The 17,554-nt window shown below is 46.6% G+C and overlaps 1 protein-coding gene across 1 annotated transcript in view; it reads right to left on the reverse strand.

The window, feature by feature from the left end:
- The window catches only part of Fbxo42 (F-box protein 42), a 59,943-nt gene that overhangs the window by 8,113 nt on the left and 34,276 nt on the right, over positions 1-17,554 (reverse strand). The window contains exons 5-6 of the mRNA XM_032895194.1: positions 3,029-3,182; positions 1,746-1,856 (exon numbers count right to left, since the gene is read on the reverse strand). Of these exons, the coding sequence (XP_032751085.1) occupies positions 1,746-1,856; positions 3,029-3,182 (265 nt within the window). The remainder of the gene's footprint in view (positions 1-1,745; positions 1,857-3,028; positions 3,183-17,554) is intronic.

Here is a 17,554-nt window from a genome sequence, read left to right on the forward strand (position 1 = left end):
CAGTGAATTTGTCACTAGCCTGGTCTACATAAATCCCAGGCTAGTCAGAGACCCTGTGTCAAAACACCAACTCCCCGTGCAAGGAAAGGGGCAGGGTGACCTTGGCATGGCTGTCCCTCAAGAGCGAGAGCGAGAGCGAGAGCGAGAGCGAGAGAGAGAGAGAGAGAGAGAGAGAGAGAGAGAGAGAGCGCACTCGAGCACTAGCAAAGCAAAGCAAAGCAAAGCAAGCACGCACATACTCTTAAATTTAAACCCTAAGCCCCCTCTCTCTACAGCGCAGTTCCTTTTGTTTTTCTCCATAAATATTTTATATTTAATTTACATTTTTGTTTTTGTATTGCTTTGCTTTAAAAAAACAAAAACAAAAAAACAGATTCTCATATACCCCAGGCTGGCCTCAAACTTGCTACATAGCCGAGGATGGCCCTCAACTCCTCCATAACTATTTTAAACGAAGCTGGTGGGTCCTGTCACAGGGCAAGCCTGGGTCTGCAACAACTCACTTATTACTTTCTTTTTTTTCCTTTGAGACAGGCTTTCTTTATGTAACCCTGACTGGCCTTGAACTCACAGAGATCCACCTGCCTCTGCCTCCAGGGTGCTGGGATTAAAGGGGTGTGCCACCATGACCAGCTACAAAGATTTTCTTGATAGCTCGTCAACCTCCCATTGTATTCAGGGCATACAGGACACTCCTGTGGCTCTGATTCATACCAATGATACAGATGGACTTGCTGTCCTGACTCTAACACAGGACAGGCAGTGATACAGAAGGTGGTGGCTGGGGAACAGCCTACCTGATAGTTTCTCTTTCTTTCTTTTTTTTTTTTTTTTAATATTTATTTTATTTATATGAGTACATTGTCTTGTCACTGTCTTCAGACACCAGAAGAGAACATCAGACCCCATTACAGACGGCTGTGAGCCACCATGTGGTTGCTGGGAATTGAACTCAGGACCTCTGGAAGAGCAGTCGGTGCTCTTAACCGCTGAGCCATCTCTCCAGCCCTAGTTTCCTCTTTCTAATCCACTTTCCCAATCTCCTATCCCATTTGGAGAGTCCACAATTTCTACCCATCCTGTGAATATACCTTTTCCCTTCTTCTGAAGGGTCTGAGCTGGGCAATGAAACATCCTGCTTCTTTTTTTTTTTTTTTTTCTTTTTTCTTTTTTTTCTTTTTCTTTTTTTTGGAGCTGGGGACCGAACCCAGGGCCTTTAGGCTCGCTAGGCAAGTGCTCTACCACTGAGCTAAATCCCCAACCCCAACATCCTGCTTCTTGAAAGATGGCCTTCTATAGGCACAGATCAAGAAAGAGCCTTCACAAGAACATGATCCCACTGTTTTAAACAGAAAGAAATTCTTGTGGCTGAAGAGATGGCTCAGCGGTTAAGAGCACTGGCTGCCCTTTCAGAGGTCCTGAGTTCAATTCCCAGCAACCACATGGTGGCTCACAACCATCTGTAATGGGATCCAGTGCCCTCTTCTGGCCTACAGATGCATATGCAGCACTCATACATTAAATAAATAGAAATGAAAAAAGAAAGTCTTAATGCTGAGCTTATGGAGCAAATATTTCAGCCACTGACATGGATGGAGGGACTGAAGAACTAATGCTGGGGTGAGGTAAGTGATGGGCTCAGGAGAGCTGTGTCAGACGTGCCTGTGCCTTCTTCACCTTTCTGCCCTGTTATGAACAGGAGTCTCTACCTTCTGGTTAGCATGAAGCAAGTTGGAAATACTTACATCTGCCGGGATCCTAAGGAGCCACCGAAGACAATCATTTTGTCACCTATCACACAGGAGGAATGGCCAGCCATAGGAGGAGGCCCATGCGTGGTGACAATGCAGTTCCACCTAATGGAAAGCAGGGGAAGGAAGCAGAAGTCAGAACCGCCTGCTCCATCTTCAATGTGTAAGCTGTGATCCACTAGGGACACACTCTGCCACCCTCCCACTGACACGGACAGGACAAAGCTGGGGGCACAGCACAGGGTATTCACAACTTTCCCACGGGCTTCCTTCTCCAAGTTACATCCACGGCAAGATCACAATGTGGCCACAAACAGGTAAGGAAGAGTTGAAGACCATCATAGGACAAGATTTGCCTTGGTGGCTCCCTCAGCCTGGTTTGCTGAGGACGTTCTGTCATTTTATCTGACTGATGGTTACTGTCATAAGGACAGACATGTCTAGGGCCTGGAGAGATGGCTCAGCAGTCAAGAGCACTGGCTGCTCTTCCAGAGAAGACCTGGGTTCATTTCCCAGCACCCACATGGTGACTCACAACTGTCTGTAACTGCATCCCAGGGGACCTGATACCCTCACACAGACACATGCAGGCAAAACAAAACAAACTCAGGAGGCAGAGGAAGGGGGACCTCTGTGAGTCTGAGGGCAGCTGGGTCTGCACAGTGAGTTCTAGGACAGTCAAGGAAATGTTGAGAGACCTCTCTCAAAAAAAACGAAACTAAACAAAAACAACAAAAAAAGACAGACATGTCTGAGAAACAGCCTGAAACTGTGGCAGCACACAGGGTTCCTGTGTGCATCGTGCTCCTGTGTTCCCAGAGGAGAGCTGCAGAAGCTGGAGGCTCCTTCTCCAACCAGAGCTCAGCTCCTCTCCTCCTCCTCCCCCCCCCTCCTCCTCCTGGTGTGTGTGTGTGTGTGTGTGTGTGTGTGTGTGTGTGTGTGTGTTAGATCCTTTGGAGCAGAGTACTGGGAAGTAAGCTTTGGTCCTCTGTAAGACCAGAAGCACTCTTAGCCACCTCTCCAGCCCCTCCAAGAGGTTCTTGACACAGAAATAAAGAATCCACTGATTTAAAGCCCATTTGGGGGGAAGCAAGACAGCCTGGTGGGCTAAGGCCCTTGTCCCCGAGCCTGAACTTGTGATCTCTAGGATTCACAAGGTTAGAAGAGAGAAATGGCTGCAGATAGTCTCTGCCCTTCACATACACCCAAAATAACTAAAATACAACACAATGAAGCCATTTCTTCCAGACACAGAACAGGTTATCTGTGGGGCTTACCAGTTTTTAGATGGTGAGTACGTGTGAATTTCATCAAAGAATCTCTCTGGTTGGTGTAAGGGATAGGGACTTGGCCTTGTCCAGCCACCAAATAGCACTAGCAAGTCCTTGTACACGACCAGAGTGGCCCCAGCTTTGGGGGAAGGATAGGACCCTAGGAGAAAGCAACAGCACGGGTTAGACTGAGGAGCATACCCACAGATCACCTTTCCTTGGAAGGATGAGAAGGGGGCAATGTCTGTCACCCAGCAGAAGGGTAAGGGGGAAAAGCTCAGTTTTCAGGTCTACGGGACCCATTACTGACTCATACATCTTCATACCCAGCACAGAGAGGTCCTCAGCTTTCTCGGGAAAGTGGAGTGCAAGGACGCCCATCTCAAAAGGTCCCAACTTACTTGGCTCACCTTACATATGGAGCTACAATGGCCCACAGCTAGTGAGAATGTTGGGTAATAGAGGAACCTCACCTCAAGTCTCACGGTCACAGAAAGAATGGTGAGCACTACAAACCATCTGTGTGGCTGTGCTGCCGTGTCTGGGAGGTATACTGAGTGTACTTTCAACTTACAACAGGTTCAGTGAGATACAACCCTGTCATAACTTAGTCAAAGGGCAGCCTCAACTACACACAGAGTTTGAGACCAGCATGGGCGCCATGATGCCCTATCTAAAAGAAAAAGAAAAGAAAGAAATGGCTCGTGTTGAGATGACACATCTCTCATAGACAGACATACCTTTCCAGAGTTTTTTGTTTTGATATGAGCATTGTTATCGCCCCCAACCCCTACTGGTATCTCATTGGGGTTTTTTTGTTTTTTTGTTTTTTTTTTTTGGTTCTTTTTTTCGGAGCTGGGGACCGAACCCAGGGCCTTGCGCTTCTGGTATCTCATTGTTAGTGTGGTCAAAGTAATCTGTCCCAATATCTATGGGTCAGAAAATACTGGAATATTAAAAAACAAAACTACCAGGCAGATAAGAGGACCAGGGTTCAATTTCCAGAAATGACATGGCAGGTCACAACATGTAACTCCAGTTTCAGGGGACCTGATGCCCTCTTCTGGACTCCATGGGCATCAGGCACACATATGGAACACAGATACACGTGCCAGCAAAACACTCAAGCACATAAAAGAAAATTTTAAATTTATTATGTTTTTGTTTTTTTGAGACAGGGTTTCTTTGTGTAGCCCTGGCTGGCCTCAAACTCAGAGATCCGCTTGCCTCTGCCTCCCGAGTACTGGGAGCAAAGGTATGAGCAAACATCATTCAGCAATTTTTTCTTTTAAACTATTAAGAAAGGGTCTCATGTGGCCCAGGATGTTCTCAGAGTTGCTATGTAGCTAAGTATGACACTGAACTTCTGACCTACTGTCTCTGTCGTGTGCCTCGTACAGGTGCAATTGACCATGCCTAGTCTATGGGCTGCTGGGGAAGGTACCCAGGGTTCCCTTTGACACAAAAACAAAACAAAACAAAAAAGACATAGCCCCAGCCCACAATCTGTTTTCAGTCCATAACTGCTTCTCGTTGAATAATTTCCCTTCCCTAGGGAAGGCTGCTTAGCTCAACTAGAGAAATCTAACAATTCATTGTATTTTAATGATCTAGTTCAGAGTTATTGTACTCCAAAATGACTCATTCTGTGAAATACAAAACAAAGTTTCATACCCTTGCAACTCACTTGGAACTTATGGGTAAAATGAAAGAAACCAACAAACAAACAAACCCCACAAATAAAATGTCTAACAGGCCAGGCTATACAGTGAGATCCTATCTTTAAAGGGAAAAAACAGAAAGGCCAGGTGGTGGTGGTATCTGCCTTTAATCCTAGCACTGGAGCTGCAGAGGAACAAGGATCTCAGAGTTCAAGGCCCGCCTGGCCTACAGATCTAGCTCCAGGATAGCTGGCCACACAAAGAACCCCTGTCTCACACAAGAAAAGAGAGCTAAGCAGGAGCCCCAGTCCTACACCCCACCTCATTTGGGCAGCGGCAGGGGTGGGCTGGCCCCACCTCTAAGCTGGGCAGTGCTGGATGAAGATCTCCACAACACAGGACAACGACAGGCTATCAGAGAGGAGTTCCAGTACTGATAGGGAGCAGAAGCCAGAGGCCTCACACAGACCAATGACTCACTGCAACCATCATCTGCAAGAAAAGATGTAGGTAAAAGGGTACTGAAGTGGGAACTTACTTAAGGGTTCTTTGGAAAGTCAGCTGGATGGTGTTTTGCTGGGACAAACATGTGAAGGAGTGTTTCCTGAAGTGGACACAGGTGTGAAAGGCTAAGGCAGACTTGTGAAAGAACGTTTTGCTGAAGCAGACATAGGAGAGAGGATGTTGTTAAATCAAGCACGTGAAAGGACACGTGATGAAGATTCTTTGCTTACCAACACCCATGTATTGGTCCACCTTACATGAGTAGTTGAGCTCCATTTGTCAGGGCTCTATAGAGAGAAATGCTCCAAAAAACTTCTGGTGGTGTGCTGCAGTTTCTTGCCACTTCTGTGGACCTGGGCTGACTGGCACAGTGATGTCAGCTGAGACAGATGCACGTGCGGAGATGAGACCCTTGGAGGACACCTGATGTTTGGAGAGTGACAGACTCCATAGAGACAGACTTGGCCTGCTGGTACAGCTAGCTGTGCAATGCTTGTGGGTCTCAAGTCTTCGCTGATCTTTGCTTCCCTGAGAGAGCCACAGCTGAGAACTTGTCCTGGTGTCCCTCTGGGTCCTTCCTGCTGACTCAAGCCAAGGCTGAGACCTGGCTGTAGACCTGGCTGTCTCTGCTGGGCAGTGCCACTGCTGCTGATTTGTGTTTGCGGTCCCAACTCTACTGAACTGGACTGCTGGTGTGTCGTGAAGTGTTTGCAAGTGGATCGAGCTGCCACTGGTGACCTGTGAACTGAACTGCCGATTTCCAGACAATACAGGCTGGAGCTGCTCCAAAGAACTTTTCTAAACAGGTCCACTTCCCCCATATCCTTTCTTTTCCACTATCTCTGGTGGGTGGGCTACAAGGAAGGTTAAAGAGTTTAAGAACGTCCATTAAAAATAGGTTTTGAGGGCTGGAGAGATGGCCCAGCGGTTAAGAGCACTGACTGCTCTTCCAGAGGTCCTAAGTTCAAATCCCAGCAACCACATGGTGGCTCACAACCATCTGTGATGGGATCTGATGACCTCTTTTGGTGTGTGTGAAGACAGCTACAGTGTACTCATATATAATAAATAAATCTTTAAAAAAATAGGTTTTGAAAAACTCAAGTTACAGTTTCCTGGTGACACACCATCACATACTGCAGCTTCCACAGCTGTATTTTTGTTTTCTTTTGGGGGAAAGACTGCATAGGTGAATGATGGCTACGGAGGGAGGGATGAGGAGAAGACGAGGATCAGGGTGAATGATGTGAAATCCACAAAGAATCAATAGAGTTAAAAGAAAAGGCTAAAAGACTGCAGCGTGACTCAGTGACTTGGACCCTCTAGACGAGCACGCGGGTTTCATCCGAGACCTGGTGATAGGGTTTACAGTCAATGTGGAAACTGAAGCTCTACGCCACTAGGTCTCCCCAACAGCCACACGATGGAACAATCCAAAGAGCAATTCTTACTTTTATTTATTTATTAAACTGATCTTAGTATTTATGTAAGTGTGGGCATGCCCATGTGTGCACGTGTGTGTGCGTGTGTCCACATGGATGTGTGCACATGAGTGCAACCAGAGGCATCAGATCCCCATGAAGCAGTTCCAGGCCACTGTGGTCTGCCTACATGGATGCTGGGAACTGAACAGCAAGAGCAGTGTTTGCTGTCGACTACTGCACTCTCCCCAGCCTTCAAACACAATCTGCAATACAAACCTGGTAATCTGTATAAAACTCTACAGCATCTACACTGAGAAACAGAAATAGACTCTATTTCTGGAGATTAGTAAGATTCCTGAGCAAATGAAAGAATCAACACTGAACTCCATACAAGGTAGAGTCATTTGGGAGAGGAAGTTCAGTTGAGACGATGCCTCCACTGGCCTGCTTGTAGGGAAGTCGGAAGGGCACTTTCTTGATTGATGGGGTAGGCTGAACTCACAAATGTCACAAGCCTACTACTTTCTCAAAATTCATTCATAGTCTCAACAAACACGCTTGTTATCTTGCTTTTAATATTTAAATAAAAACAGAACCCAGTTCCTCTCCACTTATTCACGCGGGTGTGTGGTGGTTACACACTTGTGTTGAGAGCACAGGATACCTGTGGTTCCTTTCATTTTGTGGGTCCAGGAATGGAGTCCGTCTGGAAGGCAGAGTGCAGGTGACAGTGCTTTCTCTATATACAGGGCCTGTCCCTGCAGGGTGCCATCCATTCTGAGGGCCTTCTGCTCTCAGATAACCCTTTCTGGAAATGCCCTCACGTCATGATTAAATGTAGGACAGGGTCAGGGTTACCCTCCTGCTGGCCATGGCAGCACAGACACTACTTCCAGCCCCTGGGAACTGGTGCTGATGGCCAGTGTCCTTATCTCTGATGCCACCGCCTCCATCCTCGGCTGACATCAGACCTTCCAATAAGTCTCCAGAAGTCCTCCAGCCTTCAGCACCAGATTCAGTCTGCTGAGGCATCTGGCTCAGGGGACACAGCAGTTACTGTGTCCTTCTCTAGTATTCCATGGCTACTGGTGGGCCACCCAGTCCCTATGATGAGTTAGTAAGCCATTCTAACAAATCCCTTTTATTTTTATTTTTTGTTTTGATTTTGGTTTTGCAAGACAGGGAACGGTAGTTTGAATATTCTTGGTCCAAGGAGTGGTGCTATTTGGAGGTGTGGCCTTGTTGGAGGAAGTGTGTCACCGTGGGGTGGGCTTTAAGACCCTTGTTTAAGTTGCCTGGAAGACAGTCTTCTCCTAGCTGCCTCAGGAACAAGAAGTAAACCTCTCAGCTCCTCCTGCACTGTGACTGCCTAGATGCTGCCATGTTCATGCTTTGATGATAATGGACTGAACCTCTAAATCCATAAGCCATTCCCAATTAAATGTTGTCCTTTTAATAGTTATATTAGACATGGTGTCTGTTCACAGCAGTAAAACCCTAACTAAGACACAGGGTTTCTCTGTATAATGACTCTGGCTGTCCAGGAACTGGCTCTGTAGACCAGGGTGGCCTCAGACTCAAGAGATCTGCCTGCCTCTGCCGCCCAAGTGCTGGGATTAAAGTCATTCGTCACCATACCTGGCTGTTAATCCCTTTTATAATCCATACAAACTCATAGTGATTCATGCCCCCTTATATGCATTTATTATGCATGTAACTATATGCATGTGACTATCATTTCAATAATTGGATAATGGCAGAAGTCCAATATGGGTTTTGCTTGACAAAAATTCTGATTAAAGGGTTATTAAAATAAATTAATATTTTTAATATGCAAGTATTTCCCTGGTCACCATCATGTATAGCTACTGCCAGATAAATAAAAGCAAACCCAGATTGTTCCCACTACTGACTTCTAGACAAAAGACTTCCAGCTACACATGTGACTTGTTAATAGTTCATGATTTTGAAAGCTGATCTAGGATTAGACATTAGGGACACGTCAGAGGTAAAGTCTGAGAACGGAACTCAATAGCATGCTAATGATTTCAAAAGAAACTCAGCAAGCAAAAAAAAGAAGTTCAGCTATAGGTTCCCATATGCTTAACTGCATGTTGCTGTGTTTTAAAGAGGGCATGATCTAAAGTGCCCTGAAGCCAGGGGTAAACACTGTCCTTTTGGGGTTCAGGATGGTGCACTGGTTAGGAGTGCTCACTGTTCTCCCAGGAAACCTGACTTCAGGTCCCAGCACTCACCCTGCCACTAATTCCAGCCGCAGGGACTCTGGTGCCCTCTTCTGGCTGCTGTAGGCACTGTACACGGGGTTCACAGGACAACACAGCACTTCTGTCTGTCTGGGCACTGGAGGGAGAGCTGTCATCTGTCACCTATTTTACACCAGAGGGTTTGCTTGGCACACGGTGCAGAAACAAGCTGCTCAGTGTCTCCCAATAACAGACTATACTTGGACAGAGGGGCCACTTCTTCTGGAAACATCTGTTGCACTGAAACCTACCACACGGAAGTCTATTGATGAGAGGGCCCTCCCATGGTAGGACAGAGCTGCCTCCCTGTGACCATGACACAGCCTGCAGGCAGCAGCCACAATCACAACCCGATAAATCCAAACATTTCTCTTTATTTATTTTATATGAGTACACTGTAGCTGTCTTCAGACACACCAGAAGAGGGCATCAGATCCTATTACAGATGGTTGTGAGTCACCATGTGGTTGCTGAGAATTGAACTCAGGACCTCAGGAAGAGCAGTCAGTGCTCTTAACCACTGAGCCATGTCTCCAGCCCATATTTTATATTTTTTAAACAGGGTCTTTTTATGTAGCCCTGGGTGCTCTTGGATTTGCTCTGTAGACCAGGCTAGCATAAAAACCAGAGATCCACCTACCTCTGCCTCCCAAGTGTTGGGATTAAAGGTATGTGTGTCACCATGCCTGGCTTTCTTAGTGTAAACCTGTCTCTCCAATTTCCCCGTCTTTCTATTGTATGCCTCAGTTTCGACAAGAGCAGACACATGATCAACTGATGTAAGAAGTCACTGACTTGAGAGCTTGAAGAGCTAGACAGACAGACAGGTACATATAGAGATAGAGATAGAGGTACAGATACAGATATATAGTCTCAGAAAGTTTCACTATGTGGCTTGGTGTTTTGAGATGGGATCCCTACGGGTTCTGTGGGCCAGGGAGACTGACTGCTTCAGCCCTCTAGCCTCAGGCTCTGCAGTGATGAACACAGGCATGTGCACCATAGCCCACTACAGTACACATTCTCACTCTTACGCCCACACCCATGCCTTTAAAAATACCCCGAGTCGTTTATGGAATGTCCCAGTGGCAAACACTTTAGTACCTGCCCTGAGAAGCCAGCCAGGAGCCTGAACACAAAGAACTCCATGGGCGCTGTTCCGTGCCAACAAAGCCACATGAAAGATCACTGCAGAACAGGGCGACGTTTACCAGCTAGAAATTAACGACATGAAAAACAGGGAAGACTCCTTGTCTCCACTGCAAGCTCTCTTTCTGGGGCAGGAGAGGTGCATCTGATAACGTGTTAATTGCAGTCCCAGTCAGAGGCCCTTTCAAGTAGTTCCCCTCACAGAGAAGACAATGTGCTAGTCACAGGCCTTCCCTCCTGGGGAAATGGGAAAGCCCCACCAGCCCTGAACCATGCTGGTCTTTTCACTGTCCCCAGAGGACCAAAGGTTACTCGGTTCTCTATGGGGTAGGTCCTGCCCTTCTCTCCCGCAGCACAGAATACTATTCACTTCCAAAGGCACGTGTTCTAGAAAAACCTCAGTCTGAAGAATTCCTCTGCTCTTCCCCATAAACCCCGAGAGCACAGGCACACACACTGCCCCAGGACTACATCAGGCCAGAGGAAAACAAGGCAAAGTTGCCACCCCAAGAAGAATAAACTGTGTCTGTAAACAAAGTAAGGAGAAGCCAGAGCTGGTGATGAATGGTGGAGAAGTCCTTTTTTTTTTTTTTCTTTTCTTTTTTTCAGAGCTGGGGACCGAACCCAGGGCCTTGTGCTTGCTAGGCAAGCGCTCTACCACTGAGCTAAATCCCCAACCCCGGTGGAGAAGTCCTTGAATCAAGCACATTTCCCCTGCTTCTGTTCTGAGCCAGCCACAAGCATATGCTGTATACCTGGGACTCAGTTGCCCACCAACGAGCGGAAGGCAGGCAGGAGCTGACCCAAGTCAGACCTACCCCATGAAAGGTGCCTGAACATGAGCTCCTCCCACTGTGTCCCACTGCCTCCCAACAGGACAGAGCAAGCTCGCCTGCCAATGCAGGACAGAAGCAGAAGGGACAGAGGCACAGACATACATTTACTTGGGGCTGGCTTACAGGTTCAGAGGTTCAGTCCATTCTTATCATGGTGGGAACATGGCAGTGTCCAGGCAGGCATGGTGCAGGAGAGGGAGCTGAGGGTTCTACATCTTGATCCTACGGCAGCTAGAAGGACACTATCTTCCACAGGACCAGGAGGAGGGTCTCTCTTTAATGAGCAAAGCTTGACCATAGGACCTTAAAATCCACCTCCACAGTGACACTCTTCCTCCAACAACCAACTATTTGCCTTTATAAGAGCTGCCTTGGTCATGGTGTCTCTTCACAACAATAAAACCCTAACTAAGATACCATTCCTCCAGTACCACCACCCACCAAGCCAATAAATCTAAAAACATAAAAAATAAAAATGCAAGGTGTGAAGTTGTGCCTCTAAACCCAGCACTCCTGTGAAAGACAAGCGGACCTGTGCCTTCCAGACCAGTCAGGTCTATGAAGTGAGACCCTGCCTGAAACAAAACTAAATGGTTAATGTCGTAACTGGCAGTGGTCTGTGAGCATTCTGCTATCCTGGTTCCGTGATGTCGTAGGTACTTTAACTAGTAAACAACTGTCAGAGTCAAAACCTCTTGGAGTGAGGTTTTCAAGAAGCCATGCTTAGGTGCTAGCAGGATAATTCTTATGGCAAAGATACTCGCTGTCCCAGGTTCAATCTCTGGAGCCCACATGGAGGACGGAGAAAGAACTCAGAAATTCCTCTGCACTCATACATGTGCTATGGAGTATTCATGTCTGCATCACCACAAGGTAGGGTTTGGGGCTTTTTGTTTTGTTTCGTTTTTTGAAACAAGGTTTCTCTCTGTGCAGCCCTGGCTGTTATGGAACTCTGTAGACCAGGCAGGCTATGAACTAAGAGATCCTCCTGCCTCTGCCTCCCGAATGCTGGGATTAAATGCATGCACCACCGATGCCCAACGAGTGTAGTTTAAAAAAAAAAAATCATTCTTCACATAAATACAGTTTGTATGTCACTGTCACTGACATACACCAATCAAATATCATTTTAAGATTTCAGAAAGTGTATTAAAATAGCAATGGTGCCCAAAAAAAGCACATGGGGTAGAGCCGCACTCCATACAAAGGCACTCAACACACACAGTACAAAGGTGCTGGCTGAGAGGGCACAGAGTAGAACCACACTCGAGATAAAGTTACTGGTGGAGAAAGTTCTAGGGCTCTACCTGTCTGAAATATAGATTCTAGGGAGGAAGTTCAATCTGATTTCCCAAGGTCCAGGAGACCTGAGCTCTGAAGGAAGACGCAGTCTCCTACCCAGAAGTCAATACATGACCAATCACAGTGCTCATCTTCCTCTCAAGAGCAGGTGAGCTTTTCCACAACAGACTATGAGCCAAGTCTTCCAATATGCTAGGCTTATTCAAACCAGCACACTGAGAAAGTTAGAAGCGCCTCAGGATAAAACCTGTGTTTCCACAATTGGAATGGATTTCTACAAGTTCATAGAAGGTTAACATCTGGATGGCACCGGAGACCCATAAGACAGCATACAAAATGAAGTTCAATGTGTCCTAAAGCACAGGACGGATACCTGAGAATGAACAGGGGCAGTGCTGCACAGGAGGCTCTGAAAGCTGAGGAGTCTGCTTTATTTCCAGTGACACTGTCTTGTTTAAGTGACATGTTAAATAAGAAAAAAATATCAAAGGCTCCTGAGTTTGACTAAATGACTCAGAGTCACATGATGACGGGATGAGCCAGTGACATATTAGTAATGGATGCATTTGGTAACCACAAAAAAGAAAAGAAAGAAAAAACAAAAGAAAACAAACCTAAAGGTAGAACCAAGTCTTCTCATTCACAAACAAAACTAAATTAAAAGGGAAAGCAATGGGGCTAAGAGCTGCAGAGACAGCCCAGTGGTTAGAGCAAAGCCTGCTCTCCCAGAGGAATGGGCTCCATTCCCAGCACCCACACGGCAGCTCGCAGAGGTCTATAACTCAGGGATCTAGGACTAGGTGGATTCATAACAACCCCAGAAGAGTTCTCTCGCCTATTTTTCTTTATGCTGATGTACATGTGCACATGCGCCTCCGGCGGGAGGTCAGAGGAAGGCCTGCGGGAACTGGCTGTCCCCTTCTACTTTTTGGGTATTGAGGATCCATCATCTTGGTACTGCTGGGCTATCTAGCTGGCACACTCGTCTCTTTTGAAATTGCAGATCCAGGAAGTGGTGAGGTGGCTCAGTGGTTAGGAACACTTACTGTGGCGAGTGTGAGAACCTGTATTGGTATCCCAGATTCAGGCAACAACCTGGGTAGAGTCCTAAGACACTTAAAATCTTAGTCCTGTGGAGGTAGAGACAGGAAGACTATTGGGGTTCACTGGTTGCCAGCCTACCTGCCCCCCTCCCCCCAAAGTGAACTCCATGTTTAAGAAAAGACCTTGTCTCAACGGCAGAGTGATAGAGGACACCTGATACCTTCCTCTGGCTTCCGTGTGTGTATTCACACCTCTGTGTATTCACACTGGCATGTACACATATACCACCCCACCCCCCAGATCCATCACCCCATCCACAACTCCGTGTGTTAGACTAAAGACTACGTGGACATGAGGGTGGTCTGCCACTGTACTGTCGAGGAGTACAGTCTGCCTTACTTCTCTGTGCAGCTAGGAGGGACACAGAAGCTAAGACGTCCCAAGACACGTGAGAATGTGGGGCTTTCTTCTAAAACAAGATTCTGAACCCACAAGCCAGGACTGGGAACTCCATGTGAAGGTACAGAACTGGGATGGGATTCACAAAAATCCTTGGAAGATCCTATGGGAGAAAGTGGTGGGAAAATCAAATGATGCCCCAGGGCTATTTAAGCCATGACGGGTTAGCTCCACAGCGTTACTATTCAGAGACTCCAGAAGCACAGTATTTAAAGCTGCTTCTAACTGAGGAAACATGTTTCACCAACTCAAATTCTCTCCTTTTTTGCACATGAGAGTGGAGTAATCTTTAGGAAGTTTTGAAGCCAGAACGCTCAAATGCTAACTTAATAACTTTATCTTGAGCTAAAGCAACAGGAAGGGCAGTGTGACTTACAGTTGCTATTAAATAGGTGTCGGAGTCAGCTTCATTTTGAATCACAGGTAATTTATTTGAGAAACTGGTTTAAGTGTTAGTCCTTTGAAACACACACTTAAAGAATAGCTTATGCACTCTGGGAATTAAACACAGGCTAAGCCAAACCAACTTCTTTAGGAATTAAGGTGCCTCCTTTGTACAATTCTAGAAGGTCAGTTAATTTCCTGGAACTGCTTGGCAAAGACTAGGTTCACTCACATGACTTCCGACGACTCCTCTCCTCTCACCTTCCACTAGATCATGAGTGATAAAACAATCAGTACAAAGTCCGCCCCAGTCCCCACTGGTCAGCATGAACACCCATACTCCTATCCACGGGTGCTCAACTCCTCCACTTGACAATTCCCCACTCTGTCTGATCAGTCACTTCCTCTAGAAGACCACTGTCCCTGGCATGCAGACAAGCTATAGAGTCATAGTGATGGCTGGCCTAGAATTCACTATGAAGACCCGGGTGGCCTCAAACTTGCAGTGCTCCTCCTGCCTCTGCTTCCCAAGTATGAGGATCACGTATTCACCATCACACTTGGAAGATGAACCGCCATAAAACTGCAAGTAAGCCTCGATGGGCTGGTGGGACACATCTTTAATCCCAGCACTCGGAGAGCAGCAACGTAGATTTCTATGAGTTCAAGGCCAGCCTGGTCTACATGGTGATTTCTAGGTAGCCAGCGTTGCACAGTAAAACCCTGTCTCAAAAAAGTAATAATGGCCTGGTGGTGGTAGTGCATGCCTGTAATTAATCCCAGCACTCAGGAGGCAGAGGCAGGTAGATGTATGAGTTCAAGGTCAGTCTGCTGTACAGAGTGAGTTCCAGAGAAATCCTGTATCCTGTCTCAAAATACAGGAAAAAATAAAAAAGGCTCAGTGGCACCTACTGTTCTTCAAGAGGATCGGAGTTCAACCCTCAGCACTGACGTCGGGCAGCTTATCCCTGTCACTCCAGCTTTAACACCCTGGCCTTCGTGAGTGGCAGCTCTCCAATGCATAGAAACCCACACACAGAGAGACATGGGCAAACATAGGCAAAATATACCAAATGCACACACTCCCCGCCCTCTCGGTCCCATGCCACGCCTCTTGGCAGCTCACTCTCCCTCTACTCTACAAACCACTGGCGGACCACTCAAGCTGACTCTAACCCTGCTCGTACCTTTCTGAGCTGGCACCATTTCTCACCTACAGATCACTAGCAGCCACGTGTCCAAAGACACACACTTCTAGGGATGCTGGAGGCTGCTGCTCTTTTTCTTTTCTTTTTCGGTTCTTTTTTTCGGAGCTGGGGACTGAACCCAGGGCCTTGCGCTTCCTAGGCAAGCGCTCTACCACTGAGCTAAATCCCCAACCCTGGCTGCTGTTCTTTTAACAACCACATGTTTCACTTCCTTAAACAAGTCTGGCTGACCCGACTGCACCGGATGTACTTAATCATAGGCAGGCAGAAGTATGTCAGGACGTATGCTTGCCCCCGATTGGACAGAGTGGGTGGCCTTTACAAGTACCTGGCTAATGTAGTAGCTCATGGCATTTCTAGGAACTCTGGGATGGGTCTAGCTAGAATCTATCATCCTGGCCGTATTTAATTAAAGCTTGCTTCAGATTTAGTGGGATTAATAACATAAAAGAGCCAAACCTACACTTCTCTTTACTATGTATCCTACCCTCAAAACAGGTTCTATTGTGTATCTAGCTGCACAGGCTGTGAACCTGTGCCTTGGCTGGCCCTCTCTCCTACATCCAATCCACCAAATGTATTTCCAGGTAAAGATCCAGCCGAAAGCCATCCACTAGATCCTCTTTCCACACCATGACTCTAGACCACAACCCCACACTGCTCTTACTGTAATAACCTCCAGCCTCTTCTCTTTGATCTACTTCCTTTCTCTTCTGATATCCAGGAAACAACACTAGGCTCAGGGCTAGAGATGGCTCAGTGGTTAGGAGCACAGACTGCTCTTCCAGAGGTCCTGAGTTCAAATCTCAGCAACCACATGGTGGCTCACAACCATCTGTAATGAAATCTGATGTCCTCTTCTGGTGTGTCTGAAGACAGCAATGGTGTACTTATATACATAAAATAAATCTTTAAAGACACTAGGCTCTAATTAAAAAGTTAGGGTGAGATGGCAATTACAGTCTTTTAAGGCACTTCTATAAAAGATGACTGTAAACATTCAATAGCTTGTTTTAAAAAGGAAACAAACATAGTCCTAGCACATGACAAAGGCAGGAAGATCAGGAGTTCAAGACCAGCCTGAGATACAAGAGACAGTCAACCAACCGACCAATCAATCAGCCAACCTAAAGAGAACGGTCTCAGTGACTATCCTCTATGCAGACTCTTAATTACCACCCCAGCTACTATGGGGATTTCAAAGCATCGTCTTCACACTTAATGGTTTGCCAGGCTGGAGAGACAGCACATTCTGCTTATGCAGAAGACTAAGACTCTTTTTTTTTTTTTTTTTTTTTTCCGGAGCTGGGGACCCGAACCCAGGGCCTTGCGCTTCCCTAGGCAAGCGCTCTACCACTGAGCTAAATCCCCAACCCCTAAGTTCGCTCTTAACATCCATGCCGGGTGCTCAAAACTTCCTACTCTCCAGCTCAGCAGATCTGACACCTTCTTCTGGACTCTGCAAGCGCTGGTGCTCATAAGCACAAACCCTCCCCATGCAACTGGAAATAAAATAAATTTTATATGACAACAAAACTTAGTGATTCACTAAAAAGAATAAAGTTTCATGTGTTTCTTAAAGGAAGTTGTGAAGGTCCCCAGCCCAGAGCTCCATTTGCAAAGAAAGGAACAATACCCACGGCAGATTAGCAAGGTGTGTAGGGAGGCTACATGGCACAGCAGAACCAGCACTGAGACTGGGACAATCAAGGGTGCTCAGAAATGGTGCCTCGACCTGATGCCAGGTATAGTGGCCACAGGGTGCTACATTTTCAAAGTGTTTATTTATTTAATGTATATCAGTGTTCTGTCTGCAGGTATGCCTGTGCACGTATGTGTCTGGTGCCTGTGGAAGCCAGGAGAGGGTGTTGGATCGTATGGGACTGGAGTTATAGACAGCCGTGAGCCACCTTGTACGTGCTGGGTCTCTGAAAAAGCAGCAATGCTCTTAACCACTGAGCCATCTCTCCAGCCTCAATGTTCTACATTTTACAAACGGTAGCTCCAGGGGCTGAGAGATAGCTCAGCAGTTAACAGCTCTTGTTGCTCTTGCAGAAGACTGGGGTTCAACTCCAGTGTCCACCTTGTGGCTCACAACCATCTGTAACCCCAGTTCTAGTCGATCCAACAAGCAAGCACATGGTTCACATCCATGCACATAGGCAAAATGCATATAAATGTTATTTTTAAAAAAGAATTTTGTGACTTCAAACACTTATTAATCAATGCTTCTTTACATGTATAGGGAACAAAGGGACTAAAAAAGGAGTCCTTAGTCAGCATAAAATCCTGAACCC

This window comes from Rattus rattus, chromosome 1 (assembly GCF_011064425.1).
Source record: "Rattus rattus isolate New Zealand chromosome 1, Rrattus_CSIRO_v1, whole genome shotgun sequence".
In the NCBI taxonomy this organism is placed as follows: domain Eukaryota; kingdom Metazoa; phylum Chordata; class Mammalia; order Rodentia; family Muridae; genus Rattus; species Rattus rattus.